The 16,403-nt window shown below is 36.3% G+C and overlaps 3 protein-coding genes across 9 annotated transcripts in view; 1 reads left to right on the top strand and 2 right to left on the bottom strand.

Moving 5' to 3' along the window:
• Positions 1-145: 145 nt before the first annotated feature.
• Positions 146-5,166, bottom strand: LOC132914315 (uncharacterized). Of its 5 annotated transcripts, none has more exons than XM_060973330.1 (5): positions 4,904-5,164; positions 2,954-3,028; positions 2,568-2,871; positions 2,041-2,486; positions 146-1,929 (listed from the first exon to the last, which is right to left on the bottom strand). In XM_060973330.1, the coding sequence occupies exons 3-5, from the start codon at positions 2,782-2,784 to the stop codon at positions 1,381-1,383; spliced, it is 1,212 nt and encodes a 403-aa protein (XP_060829313.1). In that variant the 5' UTR covers positions 2,785-2,871; positions 2,954-3,028; positions 4,904-5,164; the 3' UTR covers positions 146-1,380. The 5 variants fall into 5 exon arrangements, with proteins under 5 accessions (XP_060829313.1, XP_060829315.1, XP_060829310.1 ...); XM_060973332.1 differs by lacking the exon at positions 4,904-5,164 and adding an exon at positions 4,656-4,787; XM_060973327.1 differs by lacking the exon at positions 4,904-5,164 and adding an exon at positions 4,392-4,640.
• A 92-nt stretch (positions 5,167-5,258) lies between these two features.
• On the top strand, positions 5,259-7,911 carry LOC132914332 (uncharacterized). The gene is made up of 3 exons (XM_060973371.1): positions 5,259-6,438; positions 6,497-6,533; positions 6,630-7,911. The coding sequence occupies exons 1-3, from the start codon at positions 6,394-6,396 to the stop codon at positions 6,959-6,961; spliced, it is 414 nt and encodes a 137-aa protein (XP_060829354.1). The 5' UTR covers positions 5,259-6,393; the 3' UTR covers positions 6,962-7,911.
• The window catches only part of LOC132914294 (sushi, von Willebrand factor type A, EGF and pentraxin domain-containing protein 1), a 52,207-nt gene continuing 43,401 nt past the window's right edge, over positions 7,598-16,403 (bottom strand). For 2 of the 3 annotated variants that reach the window (XM_060973280.1, XM_060973279.1), the window contains exons 26-37: positions 16,089-16,340; positions 15,441-15,982; positions 15,130-15,342; positions 14,887-15,042; positions 14,547-14,670; positions 14,214-14,276; positions 12,866-13,056; positions 11,578-12,215; positions 10,864-11,213; positions 10,185-10,387; positions 9,989-10,102; positions 7,598-8,553 (exon numbers count right to left, since the gene is read on the bottom strand). In XM_060973280.1, coding sequence (XP_060829263.1) covers positions 8,522-8,553; positions 9,989-10,102; positions 10,185-10,387; positions 10,864-11,213; positions 11,578-12,215; positions 12,866-13,056; positions 14,214-14,276; positions 14,547-14,670; positions 14,887-15,042; positions 15,130-15,342; positions 15,441-15,982; positions 16,089-16,340 — 2,878 coding nt within the window. In that variant the 3' untranslated portion in view covers positions 7,598-8,521. The remainder of the gene's footprint in view (positions 8,554-9,988; positions 10,103-10,184; positions 10,388-10,863; positions 11,214-11,577; positions 12,216-12,865; positions 13,057-14,213; positions 14,277-14,546; positions 14,671-14,886; positions 15,043-15,129; positions 15,343-15,440; positions 15,983-16,088; positions 16,341-16,403) is intronic. The other variant, XM_060973281.1, reaches the window with a different exon arrangement.

The raw sequence follows: 16,403 nt of genomic DNA, 5'->3' as shown, positions 1-16,403 counted from the left end.
AGGATATACTTATATTTATTAACAAATTCTTTACACATTTGGGATGTAGAATTCGAATTGTATACATATTTCATAATATAAACAATAATATATATGTTTTTCACAGCTTAATATTTAATATGTAACATGCAAACATAAAACAAAATAAGATATAAAAATATACATTTTATTAGATTTATAATATTCTGTGTAAAGATAAAACATAAGTTTAATAAAAATAAGATATCAACAATTACATTTCACTGGTTAGGAAAATTCCAATAACTTTCTCAATTATTTTGAAATAAAATCTATATTAATATAGCTTAGATAGTAATCTAGATGCAAAAATTATTACCCGTACGATTCTTTTTTTATTTCCATACACGTACAAGAATTTTTAATATTCACTACAGCATAGTCTGAAGTAACGAAAAAACAATTCTGAGTGATTGATTAATATTATTACATTGCTTAATAATAGAATAACATCTTCGTAATATTGTGATAAGTGTATGCAATATCACTATGGATATTAAAATTTCTTTATAAACAGAACTTACAGGAATTATTGAATTTAGATAAATGCCTTTGTTATCCGACATGTTAAGTTATTATACAATGAGTGTCTACAAAAATAATTCTCTTCACTACGAGGTAGATTCTGACAAGCATGTTCTTTATTCGAATATTAATTGTACATCATGCTACTATTGTGCCCACGCCAGTAAAAAAATTATACTCTTAACGATCATAATTTATCTTGTTCTAACCTCCATATTTATACTTTTTATCAGGTACAATACAAGGCTGAACAAAATATGATTATGTAATCTTTTTTCTTTTTTCTTTTTTTTTTTTTTTTTTTTTTTTGGCAAAAGAGATACTGTTTTAGATTTTACCCCACTTCTGCCTCTTTATCTTCTTTTTTTTTCTTTTTTCTTTTTTGTTTGTTCATTTCAATTATATGAACTTAGATTTCGTTATAAGCATTATAAAACATTGTAAATAGGATGTCTATGAACAAAAACAGAACAAACACAAACATATTGTGCAACAAACATTTACGTAAGATGTTAATATATACACCTTTCCTTCGAGTAACGTTATATATGTATATATACATAAGAATTCAACAACAATCTGCTTCAAACGATTGATAAGAAAAAAATAAGAGATGAATCAAATATAACAATATAATTTGAAATCATTCATCGCATTAATAGTCGTAGTGATATAGATTTATATATAAATGAAAATGATGCATCGCTTTTTTCTCTTATATGACAAAATATATATATATATATATATGTTTAAAGGCAAAAATGATGATAGAAATGAAAAATCTTATGCGATACCTGCCGCATAACGATCATTCGAAACAAGTAGAAGAAACGCTTTTTAGAATTCTTTTTTCAAAGCGGACCTCAATAACGCACTGCGCATCGATGTTACAAGTTTTTCAAGTTCCTCAACCTTCATCTTCAATATCCTATTGTCCCGTTCCAATTCGACCGCTTTCTTCGCCATCTCAGTTTCTTTCGCTTTTTTATTCATACGTGACTTTCGCGAAGCTTCGTTGTTCTTCTCCCTGGACTCTCTATAATGCAAGACAGATGTTCGATCGTCCGAGTCTGACTCTATGTAACGTTTTCGCTCTATTCTCTCCCGTCGCGCTCGAATATAAGGTTTCTCTATTTTGTTGCTAACTGATATCCTCGTACGTTCCGCTCTCCTCGTTGATACTAAAGGTGCGTCCGAAGAAGATGAAGTTATCGTTGACGATGGTGTTCGATTTCTTGTGCACTCTGGGACGTCAGTCTCGTTCTTCTCCGTTTTCACTTTCACGCTAGTTTGTAGAATCGTTGCGGATAATTTAGAGGGTGACCATGATTTCGATGCTACTGAAGAATCTGTTGAAACGCTACCTTCCGGAGAATGCATTTCATCCTACAAAGCCGTATACGATATTTTATTGAACATTGTTTTACTTAGTCAGTGTTACTTTTTTATTTATATGATGTTAACTTTTTTGGATTTGAATTACACGTATCAACTTACATCGCAAAGGTACGACAATAAATCGAACGTATCCGATCCAGTGGTTTCCACTGTTCGTAATACATCCCATGTTTCACGTTGATTCTTGGTGGAATCGAATGAAGTCGGGCAAGCATCATTCAAATCAATTTCCTCTATGTAATATCTGGATTGGAATGGTGCACTAACATCTGTATTATTCTGTTTGCTTGTATTTACATTAGTTGATCCTTTTGATATTTTTAACCACAAGTTGGATGTGTTTGATTCTGTTGGACTATCTTTCCTCTCGTATTTGCTAATTACATTTGATGTAGATTGCAGGCTGTGACAACTGTCGTTCAAATGTTCGGTTGTCTCCGCGGTACTCATTTTCACGGACCACTTTTCTTCATCTGTTACACTCATCAAATCTGTCAATACCCCCTCTTCTGAAGACAAAACACTGTTACCCTCGTATTTCATACCTATAAATTGCAATATTAGAATGAAAGATAACATATATTTCTTTCTTAATGCAGATATTCATGTAATAGATAGATACTGACCTGATAGTTTAAAAGTAGGTGATTCACCTGCATGAAAATCGCATTGACCCTGGAATGGATCCATGTAACCGCTTAAATCCTGAAAGTTTTCCTCCCATATGGAGGATGCTTCTTTCTTGGGCTCTATTATTACATTCGTTTTTGGCTGTGGGAACACCCATGGCTCGTTCAACAATTCTGTCTCCATGGTCGGTGTTAGCAAAGGAACTGTATCCATTTGTGAAGGCTCTTCCTCTGGTGGCCACGATCTCACGCCACGAGAAGCAAATGACAGGCACGGCTGACGATTGCATGGCTTTGTTACCTAGAATATAATTTCTTTAAAATTTTATTACCACCACTTGGTTCTTCAATGGGATCTTGTTAACACCTAAGAGGACACATACGTTAAACACGCCTCCTTTCTCAAATGAAATGTTGCTGGCTGTTGGGTGTTCGTAAACAGGAGGGATTTTGGATACCTATGAAAAAGATCAATATTTCCACATTTACGATACATTAGGACTTCCCATACGATGGAATTATGACTCTATCAGATAGAGAAATGATACTTTGAATACCTTTCTAATATTAAAACAATTTCCAAATGACTTTGCTTTTTATGCTACAAAATATACGTCATCTAAATCATATAAAACAGGCAGTACATTCTGATACCAAATTTATGAATACGTAGATAAAAAATATCAACAATTTCATCTATAAAACGTCATTACAAACCAATAAGAATCTAATTTATCAAGATAACAGAGTTAATATTTTGCTGAAAAGATAATATTTCCTATGTGTTAAGGGGATCATACGAAATGTATTAAACACAACATTGGATCTTAATTCACTGTGCAATCAGCAGACAGAATTTATTGAAAACACAGTTAGACATTTAAACCAAGATCTTTAAACCAGGTATACCATATTCGGGCAGGTCTGTTGGCAAAAAAATCAAAGAAGTTTAGTAGTTTAATATAATGTACAAAAACAAAACATATGAAAATATAAAATACACACTATATATATATACATAACTACAACTAAACGTTTCTTTCCTTGTGCAATATAATTCAGTGACTAAGAATATTAAAAGTATACATATTTTTAAAGTCAATGGAGGCATAGAGAATACTCTTGCTATCATTATTTACATGCCACACGCACACAAACGTTTATGTACATGTAAAACATGCATGTACGATCTGATTTTTGATTTTTCAATGATTACATACTTATCAAACCACGGAGTAAACGTTTAGTGTACTGTTATTCGCGCAATATCGGCGCAAAAAGTGCGATTCGATAATCGTACGTTTTCAAACGCGTTCCGACATCAAGCCAATCGCGTTTCATTTGTAGGCAACAGCCAATTTTTATCGTCGAGTCGCTATATTCTTTGATACTTGATACGTTGCTTATCGAATAGAAAAGAGGTGGAAAAATATTGATAGGCATGAACATTGATAATTATCAATTATTTTATATAATTCTATGAAACTGCAAGAATTATAATCGATAATTTGTAATATATTATATAATATATACATACAATGTTATAAGATAGCCTTAAACTTCGAATAAATGTTTACTATTGACCAAGTATTTCTTTATTGAAAAAATATGTTCAATTAAAAATTATAAAGTAACTAACATAACGACAGATAAAATATACAATATCGTATCTAAGAAAAGCCGAAATTTTCCAGTCCTTACGAGGAATACTAAATAACATTTGTTATTTTTGATATGAACTATATCATGTATTACTATAGATTTTCAATACTTGAATTGTGTATCAAGATACATATATGTAGAATCAGAAAATAAAAATACCAAGATTATCGATTGCCATAAAAAAGCCGTCGATAAGAATCGATATGCCATCGTTGTTTTCCTACCTCTAGGACACGCAGAGGGAAAGGAAATTTCCATTCTACGTTGCTAATACTAATCTCGTTACGTAACAGACAGTCTCAACGCATGTGACTAAATTTTCGCAAACCGGCTCACGTTACGGCATTATTCGTTTGTACTACGTTGCGGCGTGAAAAGCGAATTTGCGCAGAAAATGATCGAAATCAATCGCGTGATACACACGAGATATACAATGACTCGGGACCTTTCTGGAATACTATATTTTGCACAACAGCTAGGACGTATATAGGCGAGCGCTACGTCGTCCGATCGATTCGCACTGTTTGCTACATAGTTGCGGCGTAATTTCGTGTACTGCCAGTTCAATAAATGACAAAATTAGCTCGATCTATGGTTATATAATGCAGATAGAGACGGCGACCAGATCTAACGTATAGGCAGAACACGATAAGTTGAAATATATCACTCACCCTCCTTGAAACAATAGGTGTTGTACCTTCCACTTGGAACGCGAGAACTAGTTTATGTACCGACAATTCTAATTTCTTTGTGGAATACGTGTTAATTCGAGAATTCAAACGATTTTGTACGAAACTCGAGCACTAATCCTTCGCACTGACACACCTCTCCGAATCTTCTTCGCGGAATGCGAGCTGGAACGTCGGTAGTGCGGGATTAAACACGTCACGGTACCAACGCGCCTCGGATCCGGTGTCTGGTTGAACTTCAGATGCTAGAATACGTCACTTTCGACCAATCTGAGCGTAGATGAGCACACTAGCGACCAATCGTTGCAAAGAAACGCTGCAGTGGGAAGAAGTCTGACACGTAGATTCGATATGGGACCAGGGAAGTTCCAGTCGATAATCGTATTTTTCCACTTTTCGACACTCGTAACTTAAATCGCCCTACGACTAAAATTCTCCCATATTCTATAGTCATGTTAGGCAGATTCGAGATTTATTTTTGAACGGGAAGTTTGTTTGAAGTGGAAAGTAACGTTACTGCGTATAAAGACGGGCAGAAAGTTACCGCTTATGTAAATATTTGTGTCGCTCTTCTAGTGACATATAGTGTGAGGTCTGTTGCATGATGTAAAAATATAGGTTCGTTCGAGCACATTGAAACAATGGTACGTTACGTGATAACGTACTAGGTCAGTTACATAAAAATGTAATGTATTTGTTTTTTGCGGTATGCGATTAATCTATTTTGGAATACGCCGCATTAATAATTCAGCAACTTTATCGTTGGAGTGAATCAGTTCCGCGAAGAACGTAACGTGTTACTAGATGGAGTTGATGGTACGCGTTACGTATCCACGTGATACGATTACGAAAATGGATAATATTTGGAACTACGCAACATTTTCATTCGCGACCATGATCACTTTGTTTATTAATAATTTATTTTTTTATATTACATTAATTTAAAAATAAATACACTAAAAATTCATTTAACATTATATCATAGATCGTATAATTAATATGAGATAAACGATGCGATATAATAATATTATTTATGTATAATTAATCACATTTAATTAATGAATCAACTATTTTAAAACTAAATGTACATAATATTCTGGACATTTTAAATACATTAGGAGTTACGTAATGATTACTCACAATGTTAGCAAAGTTATGATGCAATTTCTTACGAACTGTCACTATAACGATATACCTATAACAAAGATTTATGCCGAAAATTTTGCACTTTGGAACGCCTGCGTTCAACTTATATCGAAACGATTGGAATCGAAACAACCAACAACTATTCTATCGATCAAACAGTCAATTCATCGTTGCTCCTCCATCCAACGTACCAACCAAAACTACAATGGACAAACAAGAAAAATAATATTCTCAAAAAAATAAAGAAAAATGTAGTTGAATACAAGACATCGTAATTAATCTATTAACTCGACGATCATACAACTGGAACAAAGCAAACATAACTCATGATGCATAAATTAGATTCCACGGATTTTACAGACCACGTAAAGGTAACACGATAATTGTCGTAATTATGAAACAACAATAAGTGGCTTAAAATACTTTCAGTTGCTATTGGAACTGATGACAGGCAATTCTAAGCAAGGTACATGAATCACGAACCTGTTTAAGTCGTATACACGTATTATCATCTTGCTATAATTTTGCCAATCATATTTTGCTACGTTTTGCCCGTCGATAGAATCGGTAAACCACGAAAACAAGGACTATATTATCAGCTCCGATGAATCAGATATCGAGAACGAAGATAACGACAAGACAAATGAAAATGAACTGAATTTTGGAAATGGACGTGATTACGACACGATTTTTCGCTTAAGCAAATCCTACGAAGATCACGCGAGGAACACGCGAAAACACTTAAAGCCGGACACGCGTAAAGATGCCTGGAACGATTTTGTGTTCGAGGACAAAATGTACAGAGTAATCCCTTTAAGATTGGACGAAAAAATATTCAAATCAAAATACACAACTTCTACCAATAAGAGTCGATTCAAACAAAATGATAAATAATAAAAAAAAAAAAAAACAGAAAAAGCAATATCTTATCGTAATATTTATTTATATGGTAAATTTTATTAATCGACAAACTGTAGATATTCGTGTGATTATAGCAGATTTAAGAATGGAAAAATGTACAGTATGCAATAACGTAATATCCAAATTAAGATATTATTCATTGTAACATTTGATAAGCGAAATAAGTTTCTTTTTTAGTTTTTATTTTTAGTTTCTTTTTTATTTTATTTAGCCCTCGTCGTTTCAATTATGTTCACAAAAATTACATAACGAAATTACATAAAGATTCGTGGTTTATTAATAAAGAAACAATCGTTTGTCGAGGTTTTTATGATAAAAGTGAACAATGGCTTGGATTAATTGAAATCCAACTTTGATAGATATAAATCCACCTAAATGGCAGGATAAATAATACAGAAGAGAAAACAGTATTCTAGCGGAATATATATTTAAACTATAAAATCCAGTTTCAATTCATAAAAATTAATCCAAACGAAAGGATAAGTAGTAAAAAGGAAACGATATTTCTCCGTACTATATTTTATTAAAATCTTCAGCTCTAAAGAGGCCATCTTCGATCGACGAAAATCGATCTTCGGACGAAAGAATAAATATAATAAAACTACAGTATCTTGTAATATATTTTATTAATAAAAAAAAACAACCGTTTGTTAAAGTTTTTACAATACAAGTGAAAAACAGGTTGGTAGGCATGGTTCAATGTACATTCGCGATCAGTTCTTGGGATCGTTCGTTCCATCTTTTCCATTATTTCTTTTTTTTTTTTTTTTTTTTTTGATTTCTTTCCCCGGTTAATCTGCACGAGTCGCCTACATGCAACTTTTTTATATTACAGCGAGAGTGATACACATATTATCTATAGTAACAAAATATAAATTCGCTTAATGTATAAGGGGGACAGTGAACTTGAAAGGGAAGAGAAAGAGAGGGGGGGGGAGTTGTATTAACATACATGCACACACTTGCTCCTCTCGTTCGCATCTCGTTATAAATCGTAGGAGACAGACAGAGAGAGAAAGACGTGGAAAGTTAATCGATAGAAAATAAAAAAGAGAATAGTCCTTAACTAGGCTAGGTGGTATTATAAATTACATAAAATTACAACCTCACGCTTAATAGTCTTTTCTTTTTCGTTACGAACGTTTCGTTCTCTCGATTTCGTTGATCGATGTGTTAACGGGTGCCGAAACAACGATCCTACTTAAAAAAAAAAAAAGACGACGGATCGTCGTTCCAGGACTCGATCTCGTCTCTGGATAAATCGATCAACGCAACGTCACTTTGTATCATTGTACACGTTCGACGCGAATACACGCGTTCGAGAGGTTCACGCGGCTTCGATATCGACCTTTTTTTCCACGCCGGAAACCACGAATCTCGTCGAACGCGCCACCCCGGTACGATCCTCGTCTGGGAATAATAAATAAATTGGTCTCGACGATGGGACATCCTTTATAAAATCTGCGTAACTAGGATGTACTTTTCTTTCTTCTTTGTATTCTACGATGGTAGAACGCGGGTCACTCGTCGTGGTCACTGGCCCTCGCTTTCGCTGTCGCTTTTGTCTGGAAAAATATTTGCGCACCTCGTTAGAACTATTTTTTCTCATTAGTTTCCGGGAAATTTCAAAGTTTTGGCTCTGAGGAAGAATAGAACGGATAAGAATCGAGCGGATCATATTGCCCGACTTTGTTTCGCTTTTTTCATTATCTTGGAGCAAACTATTTCCTAAATATCTTCGTGTCGTGATATTCTTTCGTAATAAAACAATGATCTGCAACCTTTCTCTTTAACATTTCTATGAGAAGGAATTTTTAAGAGGATAAAGAAAACGCACAAAAAATAGATTTTTTATATGTAATATTCTAGACTAAATATTTAAGTAACTTAACGTTTAATATTCTATAGAGTATTCTATAAAAATAATTACAACTAATAGTAAGAATAACTGCGGTGACCATTCAGAAAACATCCTGCCACTCTCGTGGGATCATGACACACAGGTTGAGAATCCTGATGGATTGGGACAACGAATGAAAATGGCGGAAGACGCGCGGAATGTTTTTCTGTAGCGTCATTTCTATTTTAATACAGTACGGCAGATGACGCGAAGGCGAACCCAACGACCTATTGCAATTTGACCTTTAGATATAGAAAAGTTACGGTCGTAGGTACCACCGCATTATCTGCACAATTATATACATAAGTATAAATACAGGGTGTTTCAGCTGAAACAGGCTACTTTCATACCTCCGTTGTTTCTAATGATACGAGAAATGTTTATAGCACGGTATTTAGATGCTTTCGATGGGAGAATATCCTATGGAAGGAATATTTGTCGAATTCTTTGTAAGGACACTAGTAGTTATCTTTTTCGTAAGAAAGTATACATATATGCTCCTCAAAAAAGTTCGAGGATTGATCTTTATTATAATTACTTACTTATTTTTATTTCTTTTAACGATTGTCTTAAAGTCAATTTTTATTCCGGTATCGTACGAACAAAAATTGAAATTTATATTAAGCGTCTTTTATATTTGTGCTCGCTTGATCGATTCAGTAAAACCATTCGTAATAGCGAATCTACAATCATTTTGAGCAGTGTATTTCGTATCCGTCGTTAAAAAATCACTTAAAATGATAACCTTCGGGTTATCTTGATACTTATAGGTACTACAATCTAATAAATTATAGTTACCCTTAATGTGATAACCAGACTGCGAAGTTATCTATGCAAACCGATACTTTTATAGACACTGATAAGGAAGCGGCACTCTTAAATTCTAAATCTTCTAACACGTATTTTATTTTTGATATTTTACACGTATATCTTTACGTTTGTACTTATTCTTGGTTACTTTGATGCGTATTTACACACGAAATAAATGCATAAATATCCACAGTCCAGTCACATGCTTCACGAGTATCTTTACAAACTCTTTTATCATCGAAAAAGAAAGAAGGAGACACCGAAGGCTTATTTGGAAATGGTATGCCAACCTTTCTTGCCAGGATACGCATGACGTTTCAGTCTATCGTAAAGGTCGTCTTTCGTGCCGTAAATACTGGCGTTGGAGCGTGCAAGACTGTTCATTTTGCCATTGTGCAGACTCTCTGGAAAGAAGACGCAGAGAGAAGTCGTGAAAGTTGTGAAACTTAATGTGTACTTCTCGCGGTGTCCCATTTTTATTCTCACCTTTCATGTAGGTCTCGTTGTAAAAGTTAGGCATTTCCCAGCCGTCCTCCTCATCGTCGTAGTAGTGAGCGTAGGTACTATGGTGGGACGGCGCGATGGATTCCGCGTACGGCGTGGGCGCACCGTAATAAAAGTTCACTTGCGAACCATTTTGGTCTGTCGCTGGTGTTAGCATCTTTTTAGGTTCCTTCTTTCTGGTAGCTCTGTAGAGAGAATTTATTTTATTTTTCACTCGATATTTCTAGAAGATTATTCTGCTCGCAGAAAATTCCCCGTTCCATTCACCAATTTATGGTATTATTATACGATATGCGTTATTCTTACACAGCAATGATGTATATTATTATTATATGTTGTTATTATACAGATTACTATGATATAGTATGATATAGTCGTGTAGTAATATGCAAATATTACGGTTCAGATTATTTTTACCAAAGGCAATTTATATTCTTTTTATCGTTATGTTATTATAATGAGATTCATATCTCTTCTTTTTTTTACAAATATCCAACAGCAGATCTTCAAATCGCTAATTTACGTACATTTTGCGATCTTTAAATTTAGTAATCGATTTCATATCATCAAAAATGATTACGTAGAAAAATTCATAGATTTCTCACCTAATTGGCGAAGAAATGAACTAAAGAAAGAGTTGATAATTTTGTGGCCCACTAACCTGACACAGATCATCCATACAAGAAGAACGACGAAGATGATTAAGATTACTCCACCAGCAATGCCACCTGTGATATAGAAGAACTCGGACTTTTCCGTACACCGTTTTCCGGTGAAACTTCCGCTGCATCTGCAGGATGGTTGACCTCGCGAATTTTTAAGACACACTCCTTCGTTATCGCAGTAGCCCATACAGACATCGGTGCACTCGGTTCCGGTTCCATTATATCCTGGCTTGCACTCGCACTTGAAGTCGCTCGTTTCCGGTATCAGCAAGCAATACGCGTTCGCGTCGCAGTGCATTTCCGCGTCGCTTGTCTCGCATGGGTTAGTGCAATCAGCTTTGCTGGTCTAATTAAAAAAAAAGAAGGAAGCAACACATTTTAATTAAAAATACTCTGTCGATCAGTTATCGGGGCATGGTATTTCTATCGATCGTATTTCAGTCTGTACTCTACTTATTAACAATTCTGAAACGCTTGGAAACTTAAGGCTTGAACATTCTGAAATCTTCGAAAATTCGAAATTAAGAATCTCGAATCCTCAAAAGTCGAGAAGTTAACGATTCTGAAATTCTCAGAAACTCGAGTTTCTAAAACTTGTTGAAATTCTTAAAGAATAAAAATTATATTAGAATGTACGGTGCTAAGAAAAGTTTAAACGAACCGAGTTCTACCGTAAATGTTAAAAGTCACACACAGAAAACGAGACTTACCGCAGCTGTTCCTTTGGTACTGGTATTAGGAGGACAAGGTATGCAGAAGGTCTGCTGCGGCTCCGACTGATACATTCCCTTCTTGCACTCCATACATTCGTTCAGCGTTCCGTTCAAATAGGTTCCAGGTTCGCATACAGGCAGAGAACATTCCTCTATCGCCGCAGAACCCATATTCGGTGTCGTTCTGCCAACAGGACACGCTTGACAGGCAGCTTGAACTCCCTGAGTTCTGTAACTTCCTCTTGGGCAGGGTTCGCATTTTCCTTCCACAGCCAATTGCTGTCCAGAGCCACACTCGTCTCTGCATTCTTCTCGAGACACAGCTTCCGCCGTTCTAGTGGTTTTTCCCAGGCCGCACAACAAACACGAGAAACTACCCTCGTTAGGTTGATAGAAACCATGGCCACAACTTCGACAGAGACCGGCCAGGTCGTCGTAGTATTTTCCCGCGGGACATTGTTCCTTGCAATCGGCTGCGCTTCGAGCACCTGGTCCCACCGTCACGCTAGGACGTCCTGCTATCACCGGACAGGAACTGCATTTCAGTTGACCTGATTCGCTCTGGTAGCTACCCACTGGACAGGACAGACACTGTTTCGTTTCTTCGTCGTAATACGTTCCCACGGCGCATGACACTGTAATTAGGATAAATATGGGGTTAAATACGAGGTTTATGGTTTTTCGGACAATCAAGCAAGACATCCGAGGACATAGGAACTTGATGAAAGTGAGATATACGTGGAATTTGGGATATCGGAGGGGAATTTAGATGGCTGTTTGAATATTCTGCGTGGGAATAAATAGACGAAAGTTACAAAACATTTAAAATGCAGAAATTGGGCATCTCGTGTAATTCGCGTGAACGTGAGGTTGGGTTTGAAGCTCAGAACTTTTGGGCGGATTTAAGCGGGTGTTTGAATATTCTAATCGGTTATAGGTACATTTGGAACATATCTAAATACGTACGTGTTTTAACCGATGACATAGGAAATTACAATTAGTCTAATTCGAGTAGAAATGGGTTATGCGGAATGCGTTTAAATGGATATTTGAATATTCCAATTAGGAAGGTAGGTGTTTACGTAAGTATTTAGATATTCTAGTCGAGAACACAACGATTCAAATGAGGCGAGTGGGAAGATATTCTGATTAGGAAGGAGGAATGTGAAAACGTGTACAATATCCATTTTATTTTTCAAGGCTCAGTCTAATCTTTTTAACTGCAAGGAATTAAATAACACAACAATTTGCAACAACCGTTTCAAAATCTTTTAAACATACTTACCACAATCAGGTGCCATAACGACTTGTCCAACAGGACAATCATAATCAGACTCCAACATCAAAGAAGCTGGATCTGGCACGGTATTGGGCAAAATATCGTGAACGTCGAACTGATCTTCCTCCAGGATTAATCTCTCCAATAGAGTTTGAACAGTCGCTCTCTCGTTCGAGTTTGCGTTCAAAATCGGGTCGCTATAAAATATGAAATTCAATTGATAAATTGGAAATCGATGAGTGGTCTATTTTAGCGGCAGGCAAAAGGAGAGTATGCGCAAGTATGTACAGCCGTTATCTGAAGGCGGAGGTAATCAGGCAGCCTTTCCATTGGTTCCTGGCCAGTAGTGTCACCTATTATCGACACCAATTAATTTATATACCTACGTAATGTTTAATGTCCAACGCATCCTGGAATTCTAATGTATTACATGCCTGAGGCAGAATGTCGTTGGGAGGTTTAATCTTCTGTTAATATCGCGAACCGAAGCTATTTGGTATTTAAAACAATCAATAGTTCTTAACATATTACATATCAGGATTTCTATGGATTTATAAATTCTAACCAAAATTCTTCGCTAAATTCCAAACAACGTTTATACGTAAAAATTGAAAAATTAAAATCGTCAGATGATATAAAATAATTTTCACAAACATATTTCTGAAAGTTTCGTTAAGAAGTTAAGAAGTTCGTTAAGAACGATGAGAAATAAAATATAGTCCGTTAAAACTATTCATTGTTTAATCTAACAGCTTGGTCAAGTCCAGTGTTACGCGGTTCGAGTTACATTGTTATTCTACTATCGACTCGTTGGTTCTTGGTAAAGTGTCCCATTCAACTAGTCCGTCGTGTGTGAACAGTTAGTAACAACGTGCATACCAGCGTTTACTTCGTAATTGTCGGTTAGAGTCGACTTAACAGTTGTCAGAATCTCGTTCGTACCATAACTATTCCATAAATGAATAATCACATGGTCGACAGAAACAAATGAAAATAATATAAACGATATTAAAACGACAACTTATTAAAATCGACCATCGCTCGATTCTCCTCTTATAAATACACATTTGACAAGAACGGTTCCTCGTCACGTTAGAAGAGCCGACCTATTTAATTAGTCTAATTAGTTCGAGTTTAGTAACATTATGATGTAGATTACGATTATTGTTTCTCCATGTACGATTCATGCATCCGTGATTTCGCTCGGAATGATAAAATGCTTCATGTAACGTGGATCTTAATATATTTAAAAATGGTGAGATGAATGTCGGATAATACCGAGACCCGAATGACGAGAACACATGTACAATGATACGTTTTGCACGTGGCTTAAATCGAGTTGCTGTGTCCTTACTTTATCGCCGGGAACGAGATCTCCACCTCGTAGGTATCGCTTCCTTGCCGAGCTTGTCTCGTTCTACGATGCAACACAAGTAACAAATGCTAAGTACCAATCATTCTCGCACATCCTATCTGATGTTATTTTTCCATGATTTTTCGAAGCTGTATCGCGATGTTTAGTAGATCATAAATTTCATTGCTATGACTAAAGTGAACGTGATATCCGTTTTAAATAGAAATTTCAGTTCTATTTCTTTCTATTCCATAACTTTTCATTCTATTTGTTTGAACAGCGCGGAGATGTTTGACGTGGAGATACTGTTGGTTGATAGGATAAAATACTTACGGTTCGGCTGGCACTACTGCCGAGATTATGTAAGTTCCACCATCCTCTTCGCTCGTTTCTCTGGTGGTGCGTATGCGATGGTCGCATTGAACATCGATGTGCAAATCTTTGCATTCGCGAGTTCCTATGAAAGAATTTTTTAGTACAGTACAAAGTATGATATAACGAGGCTGTGGATCAAACCTCGTGGATTAAACCTGTGGATTAAAGTTCTAAGAGCCGGATCGATTGTTATTTTAAGCTTTCTTCGAAACGTACAATGAGAGCTACAAATTTTCCTTTATGTCGAATGAAAAATAGTTCTACAAATAATTCGTACGTTATACAAGATATTGCTTACCTTCGTACGAATATGAGCAGAAATTCCAATCTCTATTCAAAGAATTCACAGCATCTCGAACTTTCTTCTTGAGCACTCCTTGACCAGCTTCGTTACATAGCACTGATGTTGGGAAGTTCATTTTGATTCTGAATACACGCTGCGCTGGTGTGGCACCTGAGCAACAGATATAACAGTATGATACATAATAAGAACAACGAATGAAAAAAAAAAATAGGAGAAACGATTTAACGTTAAACTTACTTGTACAAGCTGGATAGATGAGAGGAAGGGATGGATCGTTGGTTGGTCTCCAGAATCCTTCAGCTCCGCAGGTGTAGAATCTCGGTACTTCTTGAGAGAACCTCAATCCAGGGTTGCAGAATATCTCGCAGACCTTGAACTGGCCACCAGAGCCCCAGTCTTTGCATTGCTGCGTGCCTCCAATTGGATCTGGTAATTCTGGGCAGAAGTCGGCTGAAAGATGAAACAAATTATCCCTGAAATGTCTCTGTTTCATAAAAGTCGCGTAATACTGGAAAACATAATTCGAATTGTACATAGAGTTCACCTACATAGCACATAGACCTTGAAATTGCAGCTGGCAGAGTTTCCAGCCTGGTCATAAGCCACGTAACTAATATCGTACGTTCCCCACATTAATGTTTGTCCTGACCTATGCCCATTCTTCTCCTGGATCCTCACTATACCAACGTTATCGACGAATTTCGGTTCATCCCAGCTAACTATAGCTGATCCGTTCTTGGCGATCACCCAAAGGTCGCCTGGACAGTACTCCATTTTCGGTGGAATTTTGTCGGATTCCAATTGTTGACACTTGGTACCGCCGTATCCAGGTGGGCATACTCTTTGTCCACAGTGTGAAGGCACGACTCTCTCTACTCCTCCGACTGTGTCATCGTAGCCTGCCCAAGTTAAGACTAAACCTTGGTAGAGAACAGGTTCTGTACGACAGTCACGAACTTGTTTCTGGATCTCGTTCGTGATATGTAAGGCTCGACTCCAGATTTGTACCTTGGTCAGATGTCCTTGGAAGCCTGACTCCGTGTAGCCTTTCGTATTTTCGCTCTGTGGCTTACCTAGCACTGCCCAGGCACTGAAAGATGGAGTTTTTATAAGTTCATGTGTGGTTAAGCGAAGCATAGTTGGATGAGACAAGTTAACTAAGTATGTATTGTGGATAACTAGGACAAGGTACTCACTAAGCAGGAAGAGATCTTCCACTTCCGTAACCTTCCGTCTTGCTGGCAATTAGACCCTCTGTTATTAAGATCAATTCTCCACCGTTTTCACCGTTCCAAACTACAGCAACGTGATGCCACTGGCCATCGTTAATCGTTGCATACTCTCTGAATGGCAGATAAACATCTTGCAGATCGTGGAATAACGACACTTGGATTCCATTGCTGTGTGCCTGGATCATAAGTCTTCTATTCGTAGGAACGTGTGGAGAGCTGAAACAGAAACGAAGAAAATAATATATTTCTATGATTGTTGTTGTAATAATAATATAACAA

The sequence above is a fragment of the Bombus pascuorum genome, chromosome 14 (assembly GCF_905332965.1).
Source record: "Bombus pascuorum chromosome 14, iyBomPasc1.1, whole genome shotgun sequence".
NCBI lineage: Eukaryota > Metazoa > Arthropoda > Insecta > Hymenoptera > Apidae > Bombus > Bombus pascuorum.
This window is presented reverse-complemented; position numbering and strand designations above follow the sequence as displayed.